This window comes from Rhamphochromis sp. 'chilingali', assembly GCF_963969265.1.
Source record: "Rhamphochromis sp. 'chilingali' genome assembly, chromosome: 9".
In the NCBI taxonomy this organism is placed as follows: Eukaryota; Metazoa; Chordata; class Actinopteri; order Cichliformes; family Cichlidae; genus Rhamphochromis; species Rhamphochromis sp. 'chilingali'.
The window spans coordinates 20,032,587-20,059,107 of record NC_137936.1 but is presented as its reverse complement, the minus strand read 5'-3'; the positions used below and the strand labels follow the sequence as shown (position 1 = coordinate 20,059,107).

General features: G+C 42.2%; 3 protein-coding genes and 1 long non-coding RNA gene across 9 annotated transcripts in view; 1 reads left to right on the top strand and 3 right to left on the bottom strand.

The window, feature by feature from the left end:
• The window catches only part of usp49 (ubiquitin specific peptidase 49), a 9,645-nt gene extending 2,983 nt beyond the window's left edge, over window positions 1–6,662 (top strand). For 2 of the 3 annotated variants that reach the window (XM_080890661.1, XM_080890662.1), the window contains exons 3-7: window positions 1–207; window positions 2,641–2,848; window positions 4,525–4,633; window positions 4,861–5,066; window positions 5,171–6,662. The exon at window positions 1–207 is cut by the window's left edge and continues 1,238 nt beyond it. In XM_080890661.1, the coding sequence (XP_080746787.1) occupies window positions 1–207; window positions 2,641–2,848; window positions 4,525–4,633; window positions 4,861–5,066; window positions 5,171–5,274 (834 nt within the window). In that variant the 3' untranslated portion in view covers window positions 5,275–6,662. The remainder of the gene's footprint in view (window positions 208–2,640; window positions 2,849–4,524; window positions 4,634–4,860; window positions 5,067–5,170) is intronic. The other variant, XR_013972687.1, reaches the window with a different exon arrangement.
• A 353-nt stretch (window positions 6,663–7,015) lies between these two features.
• Window positions 7,016–14,650, bottom strand: tmcc2 (transmembrane and coiled-coil domain family 2). Of its 2 annotated transcripts, none has more exons than XM_080891889.1 (5): window positions 14,214–14,650; window positions 11,316–11,729; window positions 10,368–10,990; window positions 9,108–9,243; window positions 7,016–8,808 (listed from the first exon to the last, which is right to left on the bottom strand). In XM_080891889.1, the coding sequence occupies exons 1-5, from the start codon at window positions 14,214–14,216 to the stop codon at window positions 8,509–8,511; spliced, it is 1,476 nt and encodes a 491-aa protein (XP_080748015.1). In that variant the 5' UTR covers window positions 14,217–14,650; the 3' UTR covers window positions 7,016–8,508. The 2 variants fall into 2 exon arrangements, with proteins under 2 accessions (XP_080748015.1, XP_080748016.1); XM_080891890.1 differs by having other exon boundaries at window positions 14,219–14,650.
• Window positions 14,651–16,645: 1,995 nt separating this feature from the next.
• Window positions 16,646–20,595, bottom strand: cdkn1a (cyclin dependent kinase inhibitor 1A). 3 transcript variants are annotated; one of them, XM_080891618.1, is made up of 3 exons: window positions 20,243–20,595; window positions 18,111–18,561; window positions 16,646–18,028 (listed from the first exon to the last, which is right to left on the bottom strand). In XM_080891618.1, exons 2-3 carry the CDS (start codon window positions 18,550–18,552, stop codon window positions 17,973–17,975), a joined length of 498 nt encoding a protein of 165 aa, XP_080747744.1. In that variant the 5' UTR covers window positions 18,553–18,561; window positions 20,243–20,595; the 3' UTR covers window positions 16,646–17,972. The 3 variants fall into 3 exon arrangements, with proteins under 3 accessions (XP_080747744.1, XP_080747742.1, XP_080747743.1); XM_080891616.1 differs by lacking the exon at window positions 20,243–20,595 and adding an exon at window positions 18,899–19,051; XM_080891617.1 differs by lacking the exon at window positions 20,243–20,595 and having other exon boundaries at window positions 18,111–18,892.
• A 2,025-nt stretch (window positions 20,596–22,620) lies between these two features.
• On the bottom strand, window positions 22,621–24,853 carry LOC308402672. The gene is made up of 3 exons (XR_013972791.1): window positions 24,741–24,853; window positions 23,970–24,058; window positions 22,621–23,771 (listed from the first exon to the last, which is right to left on the bottom strand). It is a non-coding gene; the product is annotated as an uncharacterized lncRNA (long non-coding RNA).
• Between the last annotated feature and the right edge of the window lie 1,668 nt (window positions 24,854–26,521).

Below are 26,521 nucleotides of genomic sequence, written 5' to 3'. Positions count from 1 at the left end.
TCTGTGTGGAACCTCATCCCAGCTTTCCGTGGATACGACCAGCAGGATGCCCAGGAGTTCTTGTGTGAGCTGCTGGACAAGGTGCAGCAGGAGCTGGACACAGAGGGGTCCAAAAGGCGGATAGTCATCCCCATCACAAAGAGGAAACTATCCAAGCAAGTGCTAAAGGTTCTCAACACCATCTTTCACGGGCAGCTACTCAGCCAGGTGAGACTCCTAACTTATAACTGCATGCAGTCAGTGTTGTCCAGTGTGATGTAGGTTGTTTTGTTTGTGTATTTATCTCTTTTCCCTCTTGCTTTCCATTTCTGCATGTCTGTTGTGAAGTTCTGGGCTAATGCCAAGATTTTGACTTTTGTGTTTTGTTTTGCTTTCATTATTATTTCTGTATATTTATATTCCCCCTTTGTGCCAGAGACACAAATCTGATAATAAAATAAGTAATAAATGTTAATTAATAAGTGATAAGTAAAAGGATAGCGTTTTAGTCTTCATGCCTTTTATTTTGAAAATTGACCATGTTCTTTACTCTCCTGGGTCTAACTTCCTTCCTACAAGATGAAGACAAGATAAAAAAAAGGAGAAAAAAATGACCCAGTGGTATTTTTAGTAGGTGCTGTTTCTGGGATGCTTCTGCAAAAACATGCTTCACCGGGTACAGTTAAGCTGTAGTCATTGTTTTGAAGAGGTGTAATCAGCTCCTGTAGCTGTCCTTCAGTTAGTCCCCAGTTAACTTTGAACACTGAGAAAATTCACATGAGACATCAGATAAACGTCGGCCACTGACATCAGTAAAAGGTATCAACTTAGGTGCTCTTACCAATCACAAAGGCCCATATCAGTTAATATCAATTATATATAAGCTGAAATTTATACACTGTGCTGCAGATACAGATGCCATGGATACAGATTTCCAGTTAATCAAAGTATGTGGTTGCATGAAAAAACTGTGATGTCACTAGGGCTGGGCCATATCATACCGTTCATGGTAATACCGGTATAATGTTGGGCAACGACAAGAAAATGAAATATCACGATAGAATATGGGTAAAATGCGCGTGCGCAGTGCCTTTGTTTTCATACGCACATGGCGAAAAAGGCACGGCGGCGACAGAGAATGACAAGGGCGAAAGCGGATTGTTGAATGAAACGGATGAACCAGAATTGGTTTGTAAAAATGCTGCAACTTCAGTGGTGTGGAACTGGTTTAGCTTTCGTCCGTCAGATACACAACAAAGCACTATTTTTGGTAGAGCGTGCTAGCGGGCCGTCATTATTACCGTGTTTTTTGGTAAATACGGCACACTTAAAATCAATCATTTGATTTTTCTGAAAATCGACAGTGCCCATTATAATCCCGTGTGCCTTATGTTTGAATTCTGGTTGTGTTTACTGACCTCAAAACGATTTTATGTACACGGCGCTCGAAAATGTTTTAGTACGACTTTGCTAAGCTACGAACCTGCACCGCTTGATGGATTGTCGGCGCATTACGGCTATCTTAGGCAGGAGCCTCGCGGAGTGATACATACGGTGCTTCAACATAATATTACTGTATTGTGTGTGTATAACCTCTTTTTAAGTTTTGTGGATATTATACTTGGTTATGCTGAGGATATGTCGGCCAGTTTCTACTGGAAATGCTTTTTGGTTGAACTGTCAGCAAGGAATTTGCATTTGCACTGTTACGTTTTTATATAACTTTAATGCAAAAAAACAGCTGCTTGTTTAAGTGAAAATACATGTTTTGTTTTTTGTTTTTTTGCACTAATAAAATTGTGGAGTTGTAAAGTATTTTGTCTAGTGTCAATTATCGTCAGTTATATCGTTATCGCAAATTTTCAAATCTATATCGTGATAAATATTTTTGGTCATATCGCCCTGCTCTAGATGTCACATCACCACATTCCTATAATCATTTAGGGTGGTGCATGAGGAGGACCAGACTTACACTACAATACACTACAATGGTGCGTTGTAGTGTATTGTCTCTGTGATGTCCACCTATAGCTGCTTTAGAATCACCAGCTAACCTTACATCCATGTGTTTGGACTGTTGGAGCACGGTGGAGTACCCAAAACGCTTCCCATGCAACATGCACGCATTACACAGAACACCCTCCCCCCAAAGTCCAGCAGTTTCAAAGGCGACACTCTGCAGTTCTAATTGCGATTTAATTTTTAAAATTCAAAATTCAATCCACTTCAAGGTGATGTGTTTTTGGTGTTGTGAACAAATAAACAAACAAAAAAAGTCTTAACTGCATCTGTTCAGCTCTGTTTGCAGGGTTTGACCAATCACAGTTAAGATTGTGAGTTTAGTAATAAAAAAGAGGCATGCATCTGCATTAAAGAATAAAATGCAGAGACACGGTGGGTTAAGCAGTTGCCTGGAAGAGCAGGCCAAAGAAGACAGTTGATTGATTGTGATCATGTATGAAGAGCATAAACCTGTGCTGGAATGTAGTTAGAATGGGGAAGTGTCTGGTTTTGTAATTCAGGCAGATATTTTTGTTTCATTTATTAAATCAGTTTATTTATTTGTTTGAACCACTTTCCAGAGTTCTGCTACAGCTGAAACTTGGAATCGTCGTCACACTCACCTTTGCTTGTGTTCCTCCTCTTCTCTGTATGTTTTAGGTGACATGCCTATCCTGTAAGCACAAGTCTAACACAGTAGAGCCATTCTGGGATTTGTCTTTGGAGTTTCCAGAGCGATACCACAGCATAGACAAAGGCTCGAGCTCGACGGCTTACCAGCGTAGCTGCACCCTCACTGAGATGCTGTCCAAGTTTACAGAGATGGAGGCTCTTGAAGGCAGCATCTACGCCTGCAACCACTGCAACAGTCAGTACAATGTTTAATGCACCACAAGCCAAGCTCGTCTTAAGTTCATTATTAGCTGATAAGACTTTGCTTCTTAAGCTCGAGTTGAATAAATCTGTATTGTTTCAGGATATCTGCCTATTATATGACAACTTGGATGCATTCTGATAAAGCTGCTTATCAACCCTAAAATATCAATTAGCAGTTAAATTATTCTCTTGATTCATCAGACAGAGAACTGGATAGTGGACCATACCTACACAATTTGGATTCTAATGGGAATTGGTTTTAAATAAGTTATTATCCAAAGTGGAACTTAAAGTTATAGATTTCCCTTCATGATTTATTCATTTTGACTCCGGACCCTGCTTTTTCTTTAAAGGTCAATGCAGTTTTTCTTGCGAGGTATTTCTATGAATAACTGAGAATGTCAGGACAGCAACTTGTAAAAATGAAGCGTTCAGAACATTTTCCTGTTAATCTGATGGCATCGGAACTAAACGCACACCCGGGTCATGACTAATTAAAAGCTGTCATTTCATTCTCATCAGACGCACAATAGTAACATGCAAACTGTCGCATAAATGAAGAGGATTGCACAGGATTACGACCGCATGCATGTGTTTCCCGACGTTATCAGTTAAAAGACTTGATTTTTCAGGATGGAGAGAAGTTCGTCTCCGAAGTGTTACACATGCATTCAGTGTGATCCAAATGCATAAAGCAAGATTTACAAATGTATGTATTGATGTGTGTGTAGCGTTTGAGAACACACAAGCAGGTGCTTCAGTCCACACAATTTCAAAGCAATTTTACCACACGCGAAACTGTTTTACAAATGCGCACATCCACATTTGAATAAATATTGAATGAATACTGATCAGCTGCTCACAATTCCTGTGCATACAAATGTCTGAAACTTTACAGACATCCTCCTACTCACGAATGGCCTGGCACGCACAGATCACATCACATGGTCACGTAGGATTTTGAGACAAATTTCAGGCTGCCGGCTTCGCATACATCCAGAAATGTAAGCTGCATTCAACTACTAGTGTTCTGTTTTCCTGCATTTTTCCTACTAAAGTAGCCATTTCTTCTAAGTAAACAGAACAACTAGTCACCCCGCTACTAGAAAACAGATTTTCCAGTTATGTAGTTAGAAGTTTTCACTGGAATGGAGACAGGATCTATCAGGAAAAAATGTTTAAGTGATTCATTTCAGGGAGGTGAGGTAAAAGCTGCTGTATTTACTGAAGTGCGAAGTCTTGTGGTCCCAAATCATCAAATAAACATCAGTAAAGTGTAAACACTTACCTCAAGTATGATTTGTCAGGTAATGTATTGTCAGATTTCACCCATGGTGTGCATACAGAGTACACTGTAGAACTGTGGGTGCATCTGAATGTACCCGTGAGGAACATTTGTGTGTAAAGTGACCTTTACCTGAATGACTGAATGCTTTCAACAGATTAATGAAGCCAACGGTGTTATTTATTTATTCATTGTCTAAGAAGCTCTTTAATCTCCTGCTGACAGCTCCGGCGGAGGCAGTGACTTAAAAACTAGGCTAGCAGCTTTGAGAGAGCCACACAACACTTTCGCAAAGCCTGAGATTTTGCAAGAAAGCGTCACTTGTGCAGCGGAAACAAAGCCTCGCATCAGTAACCTGTGATCTCCTTGTTTCATGGTTTCAGAAAGAAGACGGAAATCATCCCACAAACCCTTAGTTCTGTCAGAAGCATGTAAGCAGCTTCTGATCTACCGTTTACCTCAGGTTCTCCGGCTGCACCTCAAACGCTTCAGGCAAGTTTCTGTAAAGGCTGATATATATATTTTTTTTTTTTTTTTTTTTTTTACTTCCAAACCAAGTTCTTTGAAATTTCTCAAAGAAATTTCAGGATTTCCTGTAGTTTTGATCTTGTTTTTTCTGTTTGCGTTGTGAACTTGGGGTGCTCTACCTTTATTTATTTTTTTTGTAAGACGAGGCTTGTGAAGTGTAGCAACACTAACTATCGCCTGTTGTACGGCAGATGGTCGGGGCGGAACCACAGGGAGAAAATCGGCGTCCATGTGGCCTTTGACCAGGTTCTGAACATCAAACCATACTGCTGCACAGGCTCAGGTCACTCTGTCCACAGAGGAGGCTACACCTACGATCTGTCTGCTGTAGTTATGCATCATGGTAAAGGCTTCGGCTCAGGGCACTACACCGCATACTGCTACAATACAGAAGGAGGTGAGGAAGAGCGCACAGCATCCTGTGGTTTATTTAAGATGCAAATGTTCTGCTGTGTTGTTGTTTTTTTAACATCTTTTTTAATGTGCATTTGCTATCCTCAGGTTTCTGGGTCCACTGTAATGACTCTGAGATGAAGGTTTGCAGTGTAGAGGAAGTGTGCAACACTCAGGCCTATATTCTCTTCTATACCCAGAGGTCTGCCTAGGTACCTCTCGCTGTGATGATAACCTGTGCGTGGAAACTTAGGGCTGCATTCACGAAAAGGTTTTCTGATGCTTTCCCAGATGTCATAACATTTTAGCAGCACAATCCAGATAAGAAGTATGATAGTGGTGAGTAATGTTGCCATAGCTAGTAGATCAGAAAGCTCTGGGTTTATGTCTTACTTTTGACTCTGTAAGAAAACATTTTCGTAAATGAAGCCCAGGTTTCTCAGCCTGTAGTACCAGCGTATTGATTCCTGGCCTGAAGACTGTGGTCAGACTCTGTCCTGCTGAACAACAACAACAACCATCAGGCTCGTGTCTGTTGAGTCTGGGAACAACCAGGTGCTCTCCCCGAGACAGCATTTTACATTAAAAAGGCAACACGGATTCTGGACTTTGGAGCGTTTGGCCACAGTAATGTTGACGATGTGCATTTTTACACGTAATCGCGCGTTTGACCGCTGAGCTTTACATGAAGCGACACATTTTTAACGTTGCCAGCGACCGCACTGATGGTCCACGCTCCATGTTGCCTTCTGCTCAGCTTTTTTAATTATCGTGAAACGTCAGTTATGGAAACTTTTAATACTCACCCCTGTGTCATTTGTATCTCATCATGTCCTCTCCCTCAGATGTACTGCTGTGACTGGATACTGTGTCTTAGGCTCAAGGCTCTCAGTGAACACGAATAGGTTTTGTTTTTAGTTTATTTTGTAGCCGCTCTGTTCCATGAAAAGAAGCAAAAAGCACGAGTATCAGACACTCAGTGGAAAGCTGCGGGAGGAGCTGTTGCTGTCGGCTCCCGTAACACCTTGAAGTGTCTGCTCCTCCTCCTGCGGTTAGACCGGTCTGAGCCTGGGTTGGACATGCCGCCTCTCTTAACCTGCCGGAGACGGGGCGCGAGTTAAAGGGTAGATACCGAAGAATGTGTGGTTTCTTTTTCTTTCTTTCTTTTATCTGTTTTTTGGGGTACCCATTTTTGAGTTGAGCACCTGAAAGCAATATATTGTACATCTCGCATCTTGACAGGAAATTTAAGAAAATCAGGAATTCTTCTGCTTGTTATATACAATGTGTTTTGGGTTTTTTTTTTTCTGTTGTCTTTTTTTATTTTGTTTTCTACTCTGCTGTTTCTATCGAGGTCTTTAGATTTTGCTAGGTTGTCAAGAAAAACTGTGTTTGATACGAGTCAAATGCAAAATACATTTGTGAACTCTGTGACAGTTGGAACAATCTAATGACGATGAATGTCTTACTTTTTAGCGGTCAGGTGTGGCCATGCCACCGGCTCTGATCCCCTTGAGTTCTGTCGTGTACTGTAAGAATACCTGTCATAAATGTAATGGTCATATGGGTTTTGCCTGACAGTAATTATTAAAAAGACAAAACAAAATTGAGATGCTTTGGTTCTCTTGCTTATTTTTTTTTTTTTTTATATAGTATTTTTTCCAGAGGGAGTGGTGATTCTGATTAAAAGAAGGTTATGAGCAGCTTCATGAATTTAGCTTCATGGCTGAGCCAAGAGAGTAAAGTAGAACTGAAATAATCAGGTTACCAGATGGATGCACAGCTGATCCGAGGCCTAACCACTAATGTGTTCTTAGATATATAATCTGATCCAGCCAAGGATGGTGCTCATAATCAAATGTAAATCTCTTTCTTGCCTTAACAGTAAAGTGATCAGGGGCGTGGCCGCCACTCCCAAATGAAAAAAATATGAATCAGTAATTGTGATCCATAAACATGCCAACAGTGTCTGAAACAGCATTCTACAAATGCTCCCTTAAGGTATGTGTATGTGTTTAAATGCTTAAGATCAATCAGCTTATGGGACTCTTTCACACTGGAAGCTCCTAAATTTCCCTTTTTCCATGCTTCATATCTGACTTTTATGGAAGATCTATGTTACTTTGTTTGTATGCAATGGTCAAGGGTGGAGCAAAAGGATGGCCAAGCTCACCGCAAACTAACATTTACCCGTCCTTCGGGCCTACCTCTTCCAACCAAAGGTAATCCGATGATTATGCACACAGTCAGAGCTGGAGCTTTATCCACTCTCTGCTGCTTTTTTATGCTTCCCATGCATTCACATTGTAACAGCAAAACCACCCATTTATATGCAATAATCTTACAATTATTATAAGCAATCAAAAGAGAATACACTTTGGTGCCTGCATATGCAAATACGTTTTTAAAAGTAAAAAAAACAAACGGGTGTCGGCGTGAAGGACGATGAGGAGATGGATCAAGGTCAGCCTAATATATGAAATCATTTATTTCTTACATTGTTTAATAAAACAGCAATAATTCTTCTTTCTTTTCTTTTTTTTCTTTTTTTGCAAACTGGATATAAACTTTGAACATGCCAGTTAAGTTGACACTGTGGATAGTAGCAGTTCTACAATAGATATAATATGAAAATGCATTTGTGGACAGAGCAGATTTTTACACTGTTGAGTCAGTATGGTGAATTGTAGCAGATTTTTTTTAACTATTCATTCATTTGCAAGAGAAAAAAAAAAGGAAAACGAAAGAAAAAGCACTGCTTCAACACCAGAGAAGAATGTGAAACAAACCGGGAATGACACCGAGTGGAGATACGACAGATCCGCGCTGCAATTCTGACACCAAAATGGCAGTTATAGAAGATTCAGTCTGTCAGTAATGACATGTTAACTCATGCCAGCTAGATGCATCTCAGTGCACATATGAGGACATGCATGAGCACATAACATTCATGGAGAAAAGAAGAAAAAACACCTTGTTCCTCTCAAATACACATTAGCTTCAACATGAAGATTACAGCAAACATGATCGGGCATTTTATTTTTGCTCCTGTCTTTTTAATGAATGTATCATAAATCATTAGAAAAAGGCCAAAGATTTCTTGCAAGAAACTCAGTTTTTGGTGACAGCGATGCGATCGACGGTTGGTCATCAGTGCCGGTACATGTGGGTGAGAGGGAAGGATGTCTTTTGTCACTTGGCAAGCAGAGAATTTCACTTGTTTTTGCTCTGTAAACACCTCTCGGCGCTCCCTGTAGGCCGGGTCTCGACTAAAAAGTGCCGTGCTTTGTTCTCTCTCACTCCGCCTTCAAACTCAAAGGGAACTCGCCGCAGTGGCTTTCATTTCACTTCAGTCTCTGGGTCCCTTCAGTGATGGCGAACTGAGCTGGAATCAGCTTCTCTGATCCCCTCCTCCTCTTCCTCCTGTAGAGTGTCTTTCAGGAAGTTTAGCTGGGCAGCAGCCACAGCTCCACAAAGTCCCACTGCTTCCACAGCACGAACAGCAGCAATGTCAGCAGGACGGTGGCGGCTACGCGGGCCCGGGTCTTCATCAGAGGGGTGATGAAGTTGGCCAGAGTGGAGACGAAGACCAACAGCACGGCCATGAGCGCCAGGATGACGTTGATGAGCTTCCCCAGCAGAGCTCGAGCGTTGGCATTCTCCACTCCTTCTAACTGGACAACCTGCTGCTGCTGCTGCTGCAGCTCCAGCTTGGTGATGCGGGTCAGGCATGACTCGACTGCCTCCTGTGTGTGCAGATCCCAAAGAAATGAACCCACTTAGTGCGATTTTGTTTTTCAAAACCTCATTAAAAGGCCTGAAAATCTAAGACACCTTTTACAGGGAATGATAATGTCTTAATTCAACTGCTTTAGTCAGAGTTGAAACTACCTCTGAAAATCACAGTCAGTAAACACAGTTTGTACGTTCACGTCTTTGAAGCATATACAGGTTTTGGAGAAACATATTGCCCACACACAGCTCTGATCCCAACTTCTAGCAAACTCCAAAGTCTCCAACGATCTATCGGAGTCTTTGTTTTTACCTGAATGTCTCTCGCCCTCTCATACGACTGGTAGGCGACTTTCTCCTCCATGCTGGCGAGCTCCTGTTTCAGGTTGGTCATCTCATTCTGGTGCAGCTCCGTCAGGTCATTCAGCTGCTCTTCAAGTCGCTCATACCTGAACACACAGCGCAGCACACACTGTACTCCAAAGCATGCATGTCAAACTTGTTTTACATGGTTTATCTACATATTTAATCCCTGTGATGTCATTTATTTTTCTTTTTTTTATTATTGTGGACTCATTGTACAAAACATACATTTAGTAGAGGGCAAAAAAATAGAAGTTTCCTTGTATTTAATTCATCCTCTGGTTGTTTGTTGCTTTCTACCATCTACCACTCTACCATCTTGAAATTTTGTGTGATGGTAGAGATCAATAAGAGCTCAGCTGATTTCATTTGGGAGGAAATCTGGTCATGGTCACACCAAATGTAAAAATCAGTATAAACTTTATATTACCCACAGTGTTTTATGGATCTTCAATCTTCACAACAGTATAACAGGCTTGAATGACATGATTACCTAGGTTGGCTAAGCATTTGACCTTGACCTTCATTTTCTAGCGCCCAAGGTTAAAAAAAAACATTTGAAAGGGCATGGAGAGAACACGCTTGTAATTCTTTTCAATATGATGCCCTAATTGATCACGATGACAAAATCACACACTGCATGAAGAAATGTCAAAATCTGAAGTTATTGCAGCTTATTGAAGCCAAAGATTTTGGCCGATTCTGCACCAATCGTCTGGGTAAAGATAATAAAATACACTAGCATTTAAGGCTTTAAGGTCATAGGTCAAAGGTCAGTCAGCATGTTGCAAAACAAAAGCTTTAGTATACTCCTTGACCTTCAGGGGGAGTTGTGCTCTCTGAGTGCTATTGTTGTTTATCTATTACTTAATTAATAATGAATTATTAAGTGAATAATTAATTTGTGTTGCATGCACTGTTAGAGGGGAGGTGTTTATCAGAAGGAAAAGCTGTAAAGCTCTGAAAATGTAGTCAGAAATTTCAAACCCGATGCCCTCCTTCACATTTTCCAATAACGTCTAGTGGACGGCACTTTTCCGGCCACTTTTGGCGACTGGGCCTTAATTTTGACACCCCTGCTCTAAAGTACATATTTAATGATGATTTTAAAAGGAGCAGTGGGGACTGAGTTGTTTTTTCCTTGTGTGAATTGCATCTTGATGTTCAGTGTAGCACGTTAGTGATTGCTTTTCTTTGCAGGGACATCTACCTGTATCTCTCTTCCTGCAGGCACTGAGTCATGTAAGAGTAGTCGCTCTGCAGCTGGCCCTTCATGTCCTCGATGGCGTCCTCCATGTGCGTCTGGCTGGCCTTGATCTCCTGCAGACCCTCAAGTAAAGAGTCCCATGAACTATGCATGTGATGGTGGTGGTGGTGGTGCCCGTCCAATCTGGGGCTCCCCATCGTTGGGCCTAACATACCACCCCCTCCTCCTCCACCAGCCCCACCAGAATTACTGCCCGCTCCGGATCCAGACGTGGCGCTGGAACACTCGTCGTCGCTGCCGTACTTTGGGCTGGAGACCAGGGTGGCGCTTCCACTCAGGGCGCGGGGCGTGGGGGTGTCTTCAGCGTGGCCCCCAACTCCGTCCTCTAGCGTGTCTTTTAGGTGAGCAATGTTATCAGCACTGCCAAACTTGTTTCTTATAAGACTGGCAAACTCTCGTGGCTTGGAGACAACGGCCGTGTGCGTGAGAGCAGAAACTCCTCCTTTAACCCCTTCAACTACTCCACCTCCGAATCCACTTATCCCAGCACGAACGTTGGCTCCCACGTCCTTCAGTCCCTGCTGCATGTCCCGCAGGACATCCTTCGGCTGCCGGGCTGGCCCATTCTGTGAAGAGGGGAAAAGGAATGAGGAAGCAGAGAAGTGGAGGATCCTAAAGGAGAGAGCTGATCATGTTATGAGGGTAAGTTTTAGCCCTCATAACACAGATGAGGAAAGCAGTCCCTGTGAAGAATCAGGTGAGGCACAGGGGGGATGCACTGGTTTAAATAAGTGTTTGGGAAATCATCAGTCTATTTCTGGACTCCACTGCGCTCCCAAAGATAGACTGAACACTTGTTCAAGTCACTCATAAGATAAATGTTCCAATAGACCACGAAGAAAGACACGTGCATACACACACACACACACACACGCACACGCACACACTTACCTGCTCTATCTCCTTCAGCTTCTTGTGGTAGTGCTCTAGTTTTTTGTGTAAGTGCGCAATAGTCTGTGCCGATTTCTGGTTCTTCTTCTCGAACACTTGCTTGATTCTGGACGCCTGCTGTTTGTCCGCGTTGTGAGCCAACTTCAGGTACTCCGCCACGTTGTCGTCACGCGCCTCCTGCTCCACGCGAATCTGCTCGGTGACCTTTAGGATCTTCTGCTGCAGATGCTCCAGAGCAGCACGTGTCCGCTGCGGCTCACCGGCCACAGCACCTTCCGCTCCCCCCGCCATGCCCCCAGACACCGACCCCACCGCCGCTGCTGCCCCCGCTCCGTCCATGCTGATGTTGGTGTCAGAGCCTCCATGGCTGGTAGTGGAGGGCAGGCCTAGAGTTGCCACCTCACTCTTGTCCAGCTGAGGGGACAAGAGGGCAGTGACTTGCTATTCAGGGGTGAAAAGAGAGCTACAACTGCTCCAGATACATTAGAGGTGTTAGTCAAACTAAGGAATCAGAGCCTCATCAGTATAAAAGTGTAAAAGTAGAGATAACAAAGGTTATTCAGATAAACGGCGCTGGAGAAACATCTTCACTGTAGCTGACTCTTCACAGACTGGGTTTTACAAGAAAAGAAGTTCATCTGCAGACATGTGGTGCCAACACAGGCTGTTATTATTGGTGTTATATTCACATAAACATTACTGTGCAAAAGTCTTGAGCCACTCCTTATATCTATGTGTTTTAATGGGAAATAGGTGCAGTGATTTACATGTGCAAACTTAACATAAATACAGCACATTAAGGCAAACAGAGTTTGTACAACTCCAACAAGCTTGAAATTCAATATTTTGTTATGACCGCCTGAACTCTCTTCCTCAAGCTTTCTTGTAATTCTTGTAATTTCTTTAAGTAGCCTTCAGGGATATCCAGGATACTTGAAGGACATTCAAGGTCAGATGCATCTTTTAGGTCCTGTGTCAGGGCTTTCCTTTCCTTTCCTTTCCTTTCCTTTCCTTTCCTTTCCTTTCCTTTCCTTTCCTTTCCTTCCTTCCTTCCTTCCTTCCTTCCTTCCTTCCTTTAAACTTTATATTAAGCATTATTCAAAGATTCAGCTAAAGAAATGGAAACAAGTTATATGCTGTTGTGACAGGCTGCTAGTAACAAAGTGCCTAGATTAGACTTATTAAAAAATCTATTATTAAATATTTATTAGATATGATGCAATTTAAAATCGGTTCTTTGCTAATGTTCTGTCACATATAGAGACAACACTGGTTCATCCCTTGAGTGAGATGTTGTTTTTGTTCTTGAATGACTCATAGGTACAAGGTACAAGGACTGGACTGAAAGTGAGAACAAACTTTGAAAGACCTTTGGAAAGCCGAAGCAAAATATAAAGAGACAAGGGTTGGCTCAAGACTGGTGCTGTATGACAATAAAACAGTAATGCTTCGTTTATAATTAAAGTACATCATATAGGTCGCATACATAAAACACTCAGTTCATTTTTAGTTGTGTGTAATTCAAAAAAATTATCTTCACAGAAACAGACAAAATGTAAAGTATTTGAATCTTTACTTTCTGCAGGAAACAAAATTTCTTCTGTTTTTCTAAACTGCAGATTATATTTTCCAGATCTCAACTGCCAGAAACAAAACACCTGAGTAACCTCAGTAAAATCACTCAACAAAATAAATAAACCTCCTTCGATGGGACTGTCAAAATGTGTCATTTTGCCCACTCGGGGCATATTAGCTTTAACCGATCTAGCGGAGAGATTAGAGACCACATAGAAAGGCCACCATGCATTAATTAGATGATGCTTCCTGCCCTGCTGAGCCTCAAAAAACGAAGAAGGAGAAGAAGACGATGACGATTAGTTAAGATGGAAGCAAACTACACATGTAAACCCACGAAGGTGTGCAGCACGTGGCGTGTACTTTAATGCTAAAGACACGCTGAGCGTGTATGTAAATCTATTTCTGCCTGAACCTTCGTCTGACTTTTCCTTCAGAAAAACAAAAAACATAACAGCCTGAGGATGTAATCCCTTTTACACGACGAGACCCCGCGTTGACAGATCCACGCGGGGATTCCCTGGTCAGTATTATATGTTTATGTGCGGCTTTGGCAGATGGCGCGTTTGATAATGACTCTCCGCCTGACGTCAAAACGCAGCAATCAGACCCTCAGACACGAGTTTGGGCTCACACATGACGAGAGCAGTGCTGTGAGATATTTCTCACAGCACTGCTCTCGTTTCTGTCTGCGGGATGGCGCGAGGATTTATTTTACATTATATCTGCGCGACTGCGTGAAATGAGCACGCGCTGTGATTGTAAAAGTAGGTTACAATCACGGTGTGATGGAGAGGAAAACGCATGACTGCAGCCCCGTGATGGAAAAACAACAAATCATTTTTTTCCTGATCTCTGAAAAAAATAGATGAATAAAAAGTGGGATGCTTTTTTGAGTGGCTATCACTCGCAGGATCAGAGGGGGTGAAGTGGGCAACCAAAAAAAAGCGCAAATCGGCATATAGCGACGGCTGCGGTGGTGCTCAAACCTGACGCGGTGTCTCTGTTTAAACGTGTAATAATAATAATAATAATAATAATAATAATAATAATAATAATAAAAGATCCACGGAGCGACGCTGTGGATGAAGCCGAGACTCCTGAAGGTCGGGAGAGAAGCGGTGAGGATGAGGATGGAGATGGCAGATGTCTATGGCGTGAAAACAAGAGGACAGGGTGATGCCTGTGCATTCTTCACTCAGCGGGAGACGCGCGGGGACGTGATGCCAGCGAGCACGCGAGGACGAGACACAAGCAGCGCAGGAAAATGAAAATGAAAAATTTAAAAAAGGAAAGAAAAAAAAGGATATCAGAAAACGTTACCATACTGCTTTAATCCAATTTTTGCAGTGCCATTGCAAGTCTGTGTTCGAGGCCCATCCTCCTCCTCCTCCCTCCGCCTCCCCCTGAGCTCACCGAGGAGGAGTCCCCCCTCCTCAAATGTCTTTACCCCCAGCCGTGGGTCTGGCTAACTGTCACCTCCCTGGATCCTAACGCTCCATCGTTAACACCATCGATATCTGCAGCCTCCCTCTCCCTTTTCCTATCTCTAATGCTCCGATCTCTCTCTCTCTCTCCCTCTCCTTTGTGTCATATGCTCCCTCCGCCTCCCCCTGCTTCACTCTCCTACATCTCTCTCTCTCTCTTTCTGTCCCTCTTTCGGTCTACATGCAAATGCTATCAGTACTGCCCTGTAATGGATGTGGGAGCTAAGGGACAGATGATGGAGGGGCTGGGAGAGCTTGGCGCAGGCGTGCAGGTGCCCCCGTGCTGATAAGGCCAGAGGAGGGAGGGAGGGGGTGGGGTGAGTGGAGGGAGGGAGCGCTCCACTCACCTAAACTAACTCCAGTACAAACACGCGCACTTCGCCTGTGCTGGTGTGGGACTGCAGTGATGTTGTGCCAAAGTACACAATGCCTCAGAGCGCCGACTCGCTCTCGTAATTTGCCTACTTCACAAAAGAGTGAAGAAGAAAAAGTGGTATCACAACAGCAGAAGCCAGTTTGCATGACTCGGCACTACTCGAGGATATATTCACCCAACTTCAGATCTCTCTGTGCCTGACGGTGCGTCAGGATGTGTCTCCGCGGAGGGACGCCCTCTAAAAAGGAAGCGTAAAACACGCTGTCATCGTCGTCTTCAAAAACAAACTTGGAATAGATTTCAAAGAGGAACTGAGAACAAAACAAGTAAAAGAACTGGAAGGTATAATAAATAAAATAGACTTCAACAACACTTGATTTTAGTGTGTTGTTATTTTTAAATTATTGTATTACTTATTGATCGTGGCCCAATAATAGCAAGAGGTAATACGTTAACACGCTTACTGGACACTTTATTAGGGTGTATTCAACCTCTCCTTAACATAAATATTTAATTAGCCAATCACATGGCTTCAGGTCCATGTATTTATGCATGCAGACTAAGGAGCTGCTGAAATTCAAACTAAGCATCAGATTAGAGAAGAAAGACGATTTAAGTGACTTTGAATGTGGCATGGTCTGCTGTATTTCAGAAACTGCTGATCTGCTTGGATTTTGCTGCACAGCCACCTCTTTACGGGAATGGTCTGATGGTCGGAAAAAGAGAAAATATCAAATTAGTGAGCGGCAGTTCTCTTGGAGAAAATACCTCATTGGTGTCAGAGGTCAGAGGAGAATGGTTTGAACAGATAGACAACAGAAACTCAAATAACAGCCAACGTTACAACCAAACTGTTACAGGAAAAATGATTCTATGTTTCTTTACCTTCTTTTAAATGTACAAAGATGCCTTTTGTCTGCCCTCTGCCTATGGTTAGATTAGTTTAGAATGATCTTTTTAGACTTTCCCAGCAAACACATCTTGTTTCTGGGACATATTGTTTTAGATTGTTTTATCTTCCCTAGCTCTCTGCTGACGAGACTAGCACCATATATGGAGTTGTTTTATTTTATCTGTTTATTATTTGTTATCCTGTTCTCACTGTCTCTGTGCTCTGTGCCTATAAAAATTACCAAGCCACTGTGCATGGTGTGAGTTGTTCTTAGCAGCTCACCCGTGTACACGTTTGATAAAGAAAGTAACTTTGTCTCATTGTGTCTTTATTTCTCCTGGGTCTTTTACAGAGTTTTCCCCCAACAGGTTTGAACAGATAGACAACAGAAACTCAAATAACAGCCAACGTTACAACCAAACTATGCACACCATGTTGCCAGTGACGTCAGCAAAGAACAGGAAACTGAAGCCACAATTTGCACGGGCTCACCAAACTTGGACATTAGATGTTTGGATAAATGTTGCCTGGTTTCAGGAGTCTCGATTTCTGCAAGGAATCGATTTTCTGATTTCTTGCATACTTTGGGCCCCTTAATGCCAATTGATTAACATAAAAAAAAAAACACCACAGTGGCCTCCACAGTCACCAGATCCCAATCCTGTAGAGCATCTTTGGGATGTGATAGAGCATCATGGATATGCAGCTGACAAATCTGCACCAAATATGTGATGCTTTCATGTCAACATGGACCAAAATCTCTGAGGTTTGTTTCCAGCACCTTGTTGAATCTGTGCTACAAAGAGTTAATGCACTTCTGAAGACAAAGAGATCCAACCCAGTGCTAGCGAGGTGTTCCTAATAAAGCGGCCAGTGAGTGTATAATGGCCTTAATGGAGAAATGACAAGTTGTTGTACTGTTGCACAACACTGCAAGGGTTCAACCAAACTAAGGAACAGTTTTACCGCTGATACTAAAAAGTAAAGTGACGACACATTAAAGACACAAGGCGGTTCATTTGACCATTTTATTGGATTTCATAATAATTAAACAAAACCTAAATTAACACATGACATCGTATCTCACAATAAATAAGGACAGATTTTCACTTGTAGCCTTGAACAAAACACAATACAGAGGAAATGTGCGCAAGCATCTACAAACAGAAGTGCATTCGTTGTTTGGGGTCATTCGCTTATTTTCTCGGCTTCGGAGCATTTGTAAGCTTTCTGTTGGTGAGGGTTAGCGTCACAGTGACACCCATTCATATTACCCATAGCAGCAGGATTTGCTAATGTAGACATAAATAAGTGCCAAGAGGGAAAAAAAAGAACAAATTTAAGGCAAAAAACCCCAAAACAAAACATATCATTAGTTAGATTGCACAGTGAAAATAATAAATGTGACATTTTAGCTTAGTATACATTTACTTATGATGAAGGAACTTTAAATACCAAAAACAAATGCCAGTAAAGGCACTTGATACTGGGTGTTTATGTGCAATACTGCAGTTTAAATGATTATGCTACCTGACAATGCCATATTTAACTTTATAGATAAATCTCTTATACATATATAACTAAATAAACGTGTTTAAGTGTTCCTAGTCTACGTTATCAGTATCAGAGTCTGGGCAGCCGAAGGACATCAAAAATCAGCTGACGTAAAGTAGATGGAAAAGGATGGAAGAGGACATGATGGCACTTCTGTCTTTTACAATCTAAGCAAAGCAACTGCGTGTTTGAGATGTCAGAACTCTTCAAGCATCTTCCTTTGATTAAAAGATGGTCGATAAAAGCACTGTATACAGCTGGACATAAAAAGTATAACATACTTCGGAAAGTAAAAAAAAGAAGACGACTGGTAAACCCTTGTGATACACATGTAGAAAAAATGCTGTAGAAAAACAATAATGGATTTGAACTACGGAGCCAAAGAGCTTTGTCCTCTCAGCTCACAGACATGATGAGGCTGGATGATTTTAATCGACACATCTCCAGCGGATGTGAATGTGCTTTCAGTGCGGCTGAATGTGCAGTCGGGCAACACTTTGGCACCCCCCCCCCCTTCCCCAAATGAGTGTAAATCCACTGATTCCAGAGATTACTGTTAATCTTCTCTGCTCAAATGTCGCATTCTTGCCACTGAGGGAAAAAAACACCAATCTCCTCAAAGTGACTACAGTACCCTAATTAAGTGTTTTGTATTGACGTGTGGTTGAGGTCCCTCCTGGGTGCACGGCCAGAGTCTGTGCGGGACGTGCGATTCCTGAGCGTGGCCCTGTCTGTGAGGTTCTCTTGGCATATTGGCGTTTCTCCACCGAACATCACTCGCCGGATTTGCGGGGCATCCACACTACTCTTCTTTTAGCCTGGTAGAAATCTGTTGGGATAAAGCGCAGGAATTTTAATCTCATGCACTCTCACGTAAAATGACGAGACTTCTCGCTTTCAGCTACACGTACCTGTGATGTTCGTCTGCTTCCTCTTCAGCCCCGTGTTCTCGCCCTTCTCCGGTGTTTTCTCCAGCATCTCCTGGCTGTGCGTGCATTTCCCCGGCGTACCGGGGATGTTCTCCTTCTCGCTCTGTGCCGTCTCCACCCTCCCTCTCTTGGGAGTAACTGTCGCTGCTGACCTTTGGCCTTCAGCTTGTCCGAGATCCTGCAAACAGGACCTGTAGAGCAGAGGCACCCTAGTGCTCGGGACACCTTCCCATTGGAAATCACTGCTCTCCAGAGGCTTGTCCAAGCTAAAGTCAAAGCCCCACCGTTTTGAAGCCTCCTGAAGGTCGCTACGCATGGCAGCCTGGTACTCCACCTGTAGCTGCTCTCGGTCCACAGGCCCAAACAGGTTTCTCCGGGCTGGTCTTTTTCTCAGAACCCCCAAGATTCGCTTGTGAGAAGCCATCACTCTACACTGATGGAAACAGACAGAAGATCTCTGGTTAGAGTAACACTGATTGGCGTTTTGCTTTAAAAAAGTAGCAACAATAATAAACCAGGCATGGCATATTTGAAAGTTAATTTTGTCTCCATTAATTAAGCATCTCCAGCGATGAGACTAATCCTCCCAGACACTCGGTGCTGATGAAATGTTGCACAAGTAAAACATGCAGTGACTTCTCTGAGAGGAGAGGAACTTCTGCGCCAGTCTTATTCTAAACCAAGCAAAATGAGTTCTGTAATCCATTACAAGTGCATCCATCTCAGTTACTTGATACTGTCTCGAGTATGAAAGTAAAAATCAGTCTCACCATCTTTCAAACCAGCGTAAAGCTCCTCAGTGAACTAACACACTGGTCTCACTGGGCAGCTTTTTATACTAAGGCAGTGACTCACTGAGCGCTCCTCCCTCTCTCTGAATCACTGGTACATGCCAGGGCATAATCTCAACCAGACATGTAAGGACAAGTCCTAAGCAGCGACCAACAGCGCAAACACCGAGAATCACCACCAGGTGGCAGTATCAGGCCCCCTGCAGATTAAAAATCAGAGGCGGTGATTTGTGAATCCTATTTCCAGATCTGCAGATCTGGACGGGACTTACAAACAGCAAACACTTTACTGCGAAGGCTACAGGAAGGAATCAGGTGTGTCTCAGGTGGATGTCATTAAGGCCATCCGGGAAGTACTGGGCAGAATTCCCAGGATTTTCTTTTCAGGGAACAATCATGAGAAGCAGTTCCCATCATGATTATCCAGCTGAGAACAGCAGGAGGGGGAGAGGTCACTCTGATTAGAGTTTAATAAGTGATGAAAATAATGACGATGAAGAGAAGTGCAGATGAGGCAGAGAAGCAAATCATCAACACAACCTGATAACTGTTCACTGGCACCTTAAGTCCATTGTTTTTTTCAACAAAGCTTTCAATAAACACGGGCTTTAAAATGACTCCTTATACTGGGAAAAACTGGGGAGCCAAAAATAAATCCAATTCACCTAGAATGAAGTAAAACATCAGAAACAAGGAAACAGTTTGGGAGAGGGTAAATACACAGCTTGTAGACACCATCCTCCTCACACCCTCCCATTTCCATCCACTCAGTCACGCGTATGACGCGGCGTGAGAGGAGGGGGCGGAGTGATTCAAGCGAGTGGCGGGAGAACGAGTCATGCCCGGGCGGCGCTGGAACCGGCTCGAACCCTGCCCAGTTTACTACACGGGTCCACGTGAGGCTGGAACTCGTGCTGGCCAAACTGCGCTGTCACTGTCTGGAGCCCTTACCACCCCTGCACACCAATGAATCATAACCACACACACACACGTAAAAACAACCGTGCGGGAAGCTTTGGTAAAGTTTTGAGTTGATACACTGAAACCAGCTAAAAGACATACAAACCCAACAACAACACGGGGACGGCGGTAATCATGGAAAGGTGTAATTTCTGGGATTAAACGAACAAATAAATAAATAAATTAGATTTAAAAAAAGATAAAATATAGTTAGGACTGAACCTAAAAGTAGCTCCTATAACATTGCAGGTTGTATAGCTATATAATGTAAACAGCGATTTGTTTTAGAGTTGTATACACTAACAGGCCAGTCACAAGTGAACACACCAAAGCGCAAAAATTCAAATTTTTAGTTTTACTTACATTTTAATTCAAAGACAAAAAATCTTCCTTCTTTCAAACTTGCTGGGGGAAACCTGACTGTTATCCACCTTATCTTGCTGTTTTTCTGATTTCCAGTCTTCACAGCAGCTCTGAAGTAAATAAACGCCCGAAGCTGATGCTATGTAACCCAGCAGATTCACAGGAAAATACTTCTCCGTGACACTTTCTCCTAAGATTTCTTACAGACACGGACTCCTGCTAAACTTTTATGAGCTCGGGTACCCTCCTCTCCAGTCCAGAGGTGGAGACTCGGGGGACTCGCACACGTGAATTTGGCCCGGTAAACACACGAGCGCACGTGAAACTTGGCTCGGGTAGAAGACGTGAGGAAATTCCAGTTCAGGACACAGCCCAGCTCAGCCTCCCCCTCCCCGCCTCTCCCTGCCTCTCAGTGCGCATGACAGAGCGCAGCGGTGTGTATACTTGTCCCGTTTCCAGGATACATGACACATCTCGTTTGCTTCCTTCCATTTCTAAAACAGCTCATGTATGGAATCAGAACGATGCCACCTTGAAACGAAACCGAAAAATGGATTGAAACCGAAAAAAAATATTGTAACTGAAATAAATGTACTGAAAAATCTTGTATTGAAACCGAAAAAAAAATTGATAGTGAAAAACAATTAATTGAAACTGTAATTTTTTTGTTTTCGCTTACAATTTTTTTTTCGGTTTCAATCCATTTTTTTTTCGGTTTCAAACCATTTTTCAGTTTCAATCCATTTTTCGGTTTCAAACCATTTTTCAGTTTCAATCTGCTGGCACTGTTTTGGCGTCCGGGGGCGCGCTGGGGGGGGGGGGGGGGGGGGGGGGTACCGCATGTATTTGCATATATTATAGAGGCCACTAGTGCTGACCAAGCTGCCATCTTTCTCTCTTCCCGTCTTTCAATGGCTGCTTCAATTTCAGCTTGAACCTCCAAACCGCAAGTAAGTAATCATTTTTTGTCATCTTTTCTTGCTGTCCCACTGGGCTGGACATTAGTTTAGTTTTTTTAGCTACATCTGGTGAAGTTGTGGTAAAATGCTGGTATTAGCCTATTCGTCGTAGCAAGCTAGCCTGAAGCTAATATTTGCTAAATTTAGGGACACCCGTGTCTCTTCAGGAGTTGGAGGCCGGTGTTCTAGGAGCGGATCTCAGGATCTCAACAGGCAGTGTTGGGCAGTAACATAATACATGCACCGGCGTTACGTATTTAAAATACAAAATATGAGTAAATGTATCCGTTACAATTACTGTTCAATAGGTGATATTGAGAATACAGTTAGTTTGTTGAAATAAATGGATTACATGGCGGTATTTACCTGTTTCATATGTTAGGCTATGGTCTCTCTATTTTTTGGTAATTCCACGCCGGTGGAAACCCAAACAAAACACGCAATAAGAGCCTCTAAAAATTATTATACAAAAATTATTTAATATGAAGGCAATAGCAGAGTGTTACAGGCATCGCTCTAAACAATGTAGCCTCATGGGCAGTGTAGTCCGTGCTGCAGGGAGAATGGACTGCCATACCCGTTATGTGTCTGTGAGCGAGGGAGGGAGAGAAAGGAGAAGTACAGCTGTCACGGAGCAGAAACGGGAGCTGGAAGCATGTAAATATAATAATAACCACTAAAGCCAAAAAGAGTGCCTGACGAGCCCAGCTGCAAGTAAGCTGTTAAGACTCGACTGTACACCGTGTTCTTGTTTTCCTCCGAAACAATAAGCAGCCTTTCAACGCCTCTCTCTGTCTCTCGCTAGCAAACTTGACCCAGACAACAAAGTAAAGCTAGTTTTCAGCTATGAGCCCGACACGAACCGGACATATTAGCCAGAGGTCCCTTTACTACGGTTCGGAGCCGCTGACCTGTTTTATATACGCGCTGAATAGTTTTCTACACGAGATCGCTGCAGCCTTACCTAATGTCCACCTACTGTTACTCATTTATATTAAGATTTTAACATCTAGTTGGTGTTGGTATGGCGAGTAGCCTTCAGTAATAGTAATAAATCACACAGCAATAGTACATTCATGTAGTTGTAAAGTATTCAGAATACATTACTTCTATAATCTTTGGTGGAATACATTTTAAAATTAACCTTCCCAACACTGTCAACAGGTTAGCACCTCATACCACAGTGCATCAAAGCAGTCTCATGAGCGCTGGGAAGGAGGAGCCCAGAGCCCAAAACAGATAGTGCAGGAGATGACAAGGTTAGTAATTGTATGGTGAAAATTATACTTTATCTTTATTGGCAAAAGAAAAGTAAATACAAAATCTGCTTCTCACATATAGGGCATTTCCAAAACTTCAATTTCTTTCATTACAGCTGTCCTGTGCCAGACGTTCTGTTGACCCACAGTGAGAGGCATCATTTCGGAAACACCAGGAAGACTGAAACTCATCGCCGGGATCAAGCAGGGCTCGTGATCTTCACCAGCAGCTCCCTCACAAGAAGGATAAACCCAGCATTTCATGAACACTGATGGAGACCTTTGCTTTGTGTAATGTTAGAAGTACTCAGATAATCCTCAGAGGGTCTGGACTTTTAATAGAATAGAATTCAACTTTGTTGTCATTGCACATGCATAGGTACAGGGCAACGAAATGCAGTTTGCATCCATCCAGAAGTGCTTTAGCCATGATATAGATATATTACAATATATATTAGCAATAATATAGATATGTAAGTATATTACAGAAATGGGTCTATTATGGTATGTTATAATGTACACGGTATGAAGTATGTTGTGAATATTCTATAACTATAAGTATGTACAGGCTGTAGTGAGTACAAACTATGTACAGGCTATGAACAGGATATAAATATGAAAAACTACAGAAATCTGAGATATACAGTTATACAGAAATGTGAACTATGCAAATTATAAACAGTTGTAGGATTAAAAATCATCATATGTACAGAATGATTATTTACACAGAACTATACAGTAGTGCAGTTAAGTAATAGCTATAGCTATAAGCTATAGTAATAGCTTTAAGTCCTGTAGAAAGTTAAATATATGTTGTGCTCACTGGTTACTCTGGTATGAATGACTCTGAATTACTTTATGATAAATAACACACTATTGTCAAAAAACAGTGAAAGAATTCCAGATCACAAGTTTTTAGTTCAAATACAAGTAACAACCTTTGACTTTTAATCAGGTTTTATTTAATTGTGTCAGAGAAAACATCACGTGCTTTTCATGTAGCTGAGTACATTCAGTGTTTAAAACAGAAGTTGTGCAGGTCTGAGATCAGCAGTTTTCTGAAACACCAAACTGAGGTACTGTTAATGCTGATATATAGTGACACAGTTACAGGGGTGATTAATCCTTTTGACTTTTTGTCTTTAAATTTATCAATAAAACAGCTGCAGCTTTCACTGACAGCACATGTGGTACTTTAACCTTTGTACTGTTTTCTTCAGTTAATTTTGGAGTTACTACAAAGATTGAAGATATAGGATGATCTGTCTGCTGTCACTGGGTGGTGCTGAGGTCTGAATCTGAGGACGGCTCCTGTAATCACAAACAGAACAGAATCATCACAAACTGAAATATAAAGTTTATCTCTCAAATCTGAAATAGAGCAGATCCTTCTCCGTCCTCACACACTCGGGATCTGAAGTTGTTCAGTCCTACAGTTCTGCCGACAGCTGTTTATTTTTTTATTTGTTTTAAAGGCCTTACTAACACTTTTTCTAATATCATGTTTACCTTTGAGTTGTTGATGCTTTATAAATGGACATCTGCAAAGATGAGATGATGGAGCAGGTTTCAGTCGAGGTTCAGTCTGCTGCTGCATCCTGGTCACAACATACAGAGGTGTTATCAGCTCAGTATTGAACAAGAAATATTAACGTTTCAAATTATTTGTCCTAAAGGATGCAAGCTGTACAGAGTACTGAACATGTGACTTTGTGAACATAATTCATTAAAAATAATTTGGACAGTTTTTTAACCTGAATATTTGTAACAAACTCAGTAAAAAAAAAAAAAAAAAAGCTAAAAAAAATAATCAGGGGAAAAATGTAACATTTTAAGTTAAGCTGACAAGCGGAAGTAGTTGGTTTCAGTACATAAGTATCGGGCTTTGCTATTTAATCCGTAGCTATTGACTAATGAGGGGAATTTAAAAGTTGGCTTTAATGTCCTTCCACATGTGGAAAGCGACAGAAAACATGCTGCTGTTTGCACATATTTAATAATCAGCTCTGCACAGGAGCAGAAGCAGAGTCCAGCCCGTTGCTCTTACAGTATAATACTCATAATAAAAGTACAGTAACCGTGGTTAGTCACTGAGCAGCCTGGTGCGTTTCTCTTGATTTCTTTAGTCAGGGTAAATTCATTCACCTGCACGGGGTAGCTAAACGAACTTTACAAAACATGTTTCCCCGACAGCCGAGTGCTCATCTTAGCTAGCTAGGTCCTTAGGTAGCTAGCTAAGGACCTAAATTACGGATTAGCTTACAAACACATTTAACTTACCAAAAATAATGCGGTGGGGCCTCAGATCCTCCTGTCCGGTAGTCCAATTTACTGAAGAACACCTCAGGCTGTCACTTTGAAATAGTCGGTAATGTAAACGCTGGACCTCTCGGTATCTGCCATTCCCGAACAGACACGTGCGAGTTTGTCCGTGACCGCAGCCGCGTCGTCAGTGTTTTCTCCAGTCATTGGTCAGCATTATAATATATGCAAATACATGCGGGTCGGAATCCCCGCCCCCAGCGCCCCCGTACACCAAAACAGTGCCAGCAGAGTGAAACTGAAAAATGGTTTGAAACCGAAAAAAAAAAATTGTAAGCGAAAACAAAAAAATTACAGTTTCAATTAATTGTTTTTCACTATCAATTTTTTTTCGGTTTCAATACAAGATTTTTCAGTACATTTATTTCAGTTACAATATTTTTTTTCGGTTTCAATCCATTTTTCGGTTTCGTTTCAAGGTGGCATCGTTCTGATTCCATAGTCACGCGACGTTTCGGTTTCTGTTGACATCACAGAGCAGACAGCAGCGAAGGAGAAAGTAGAAGTAAAAGTGGAGAAACTCGTAAACAGTAAATGGAACTACACTGGGCAACTGCACTCATGCGCTCTTTGTACCTGTGTCCAATTTAAATATATCCCTCCTGTGGTAACCCCCCCTCCCCAAAAAACTCACTATATGTATCGACCACTTCACTATGACAACATTCACCGGCCACTTCATTAGGTACACATGTTCAACAGTTTGTTAAGGTCAATATCTAATATGCCGATCATATGGTGGAAACTCAATATATTTAGATGTGTAGACACGATGAAGATGACCTGGTAACGTTTAAAGTAAGCATAAGAACGGGGAAGAAAAGTGATTTAAGGGAATTTGGTGCCAGATAGGCTGGTCTTTGTATTTCAGAAAGTGCTGCTGTGCTGGGATTTTCCCACATAAACATCTCCAGGGTTTGCAGTATTGTCCAGAAAAGAGAAAATATCCAGCAAGCAGCAGTTCTGTGGGTGAAAATGCCTTGTTGATGTCAGAGGAGGATGGACAGACTGCTTCGAGCTGATAGGAAGGCAACATAAACTCACATAACCACACGTTATACTCAAGTTATTCAACTCAGTTCAGTTAAAATTGTTTCTTTACACGGTGTCAAATAACAACAACAATCACCTCAAGGCACTTTATATTGTAAGGTAAAACCCCTACAGTAATATGAGAAAACCCCATCAGTTAGAGGACACCCCCACCCCCTCATGAGCAAGCACTTCTGGGAAGGAAAAACTCCCCTTTAACAGGAAGAAACCTCTGACAGAAGCAAGCTGAGGGAGGGACAACCATCTGCTGTAACCAGTTGAAGGTGAGGGGAGGAAGACCACCATAAGGCCACACAGGGCACCACTCCTGTCAGCTAAGAGGAGGAAACATAGGCTAAAATTGGTACGGAGTCATAAAAACTGGACACTAAAAGACTGGATACATGTTGCGTGGTCTGATGAGTCTCGATTCCTGCTGCCACATTCAGGTTGTATGTTCAGGATTTTTTGTAAGCAACACAAAAGAATGGATCCATCTGCGCTCCAGCTTTGTATCAACACCTCAGTCGATTGTGTAATAGCCTGGAGGGATATATTCTTCACACACTTTAGGTCCTTTAGTTCCAGCTGAGCATCACTTAAACACCACATCCTGAGTATTGCTGCTGACCAATGCACCATGTCGCAAAGCTCAAATCATCTCAAACTAGTTTCAGTCAGCTTATTGGAAATTTAAGGCAACTAAT

What these genes read in the sequence shown, in the direction of transcription:
- tmcc2 (XM_080891889.1), bottom strand. An exon ending in CTGCAGGAAGAGAGATACAG is followed by an intron (nt 9,244 to 10,367) that starts GTAGATGTCCCT and finishes CTGTGTGTTCAG; the next exon opens with GTATGAGCGACTTGAAGAGC. An exon ending in AGAGGGCGAGAGACATTCAG is followed by an intron (nt 8,809 to 9,107) that starts GTAAAAACAAAG and finishes CTGCACACACAG; the next exon opens with GAGGCAGTCGAGTCATGCCT.
- cdkn1a (XM_080891616.1), bottom strand. An exon ending in GAAGCAGACGAACATCACAG is followed by an intron (nt 18,029 to 18,110) that starts GTACGTGTAGCT and finishes TTATCCCAACAG; the next exon opens with ATTTCTACCAGGCTAAAAGA.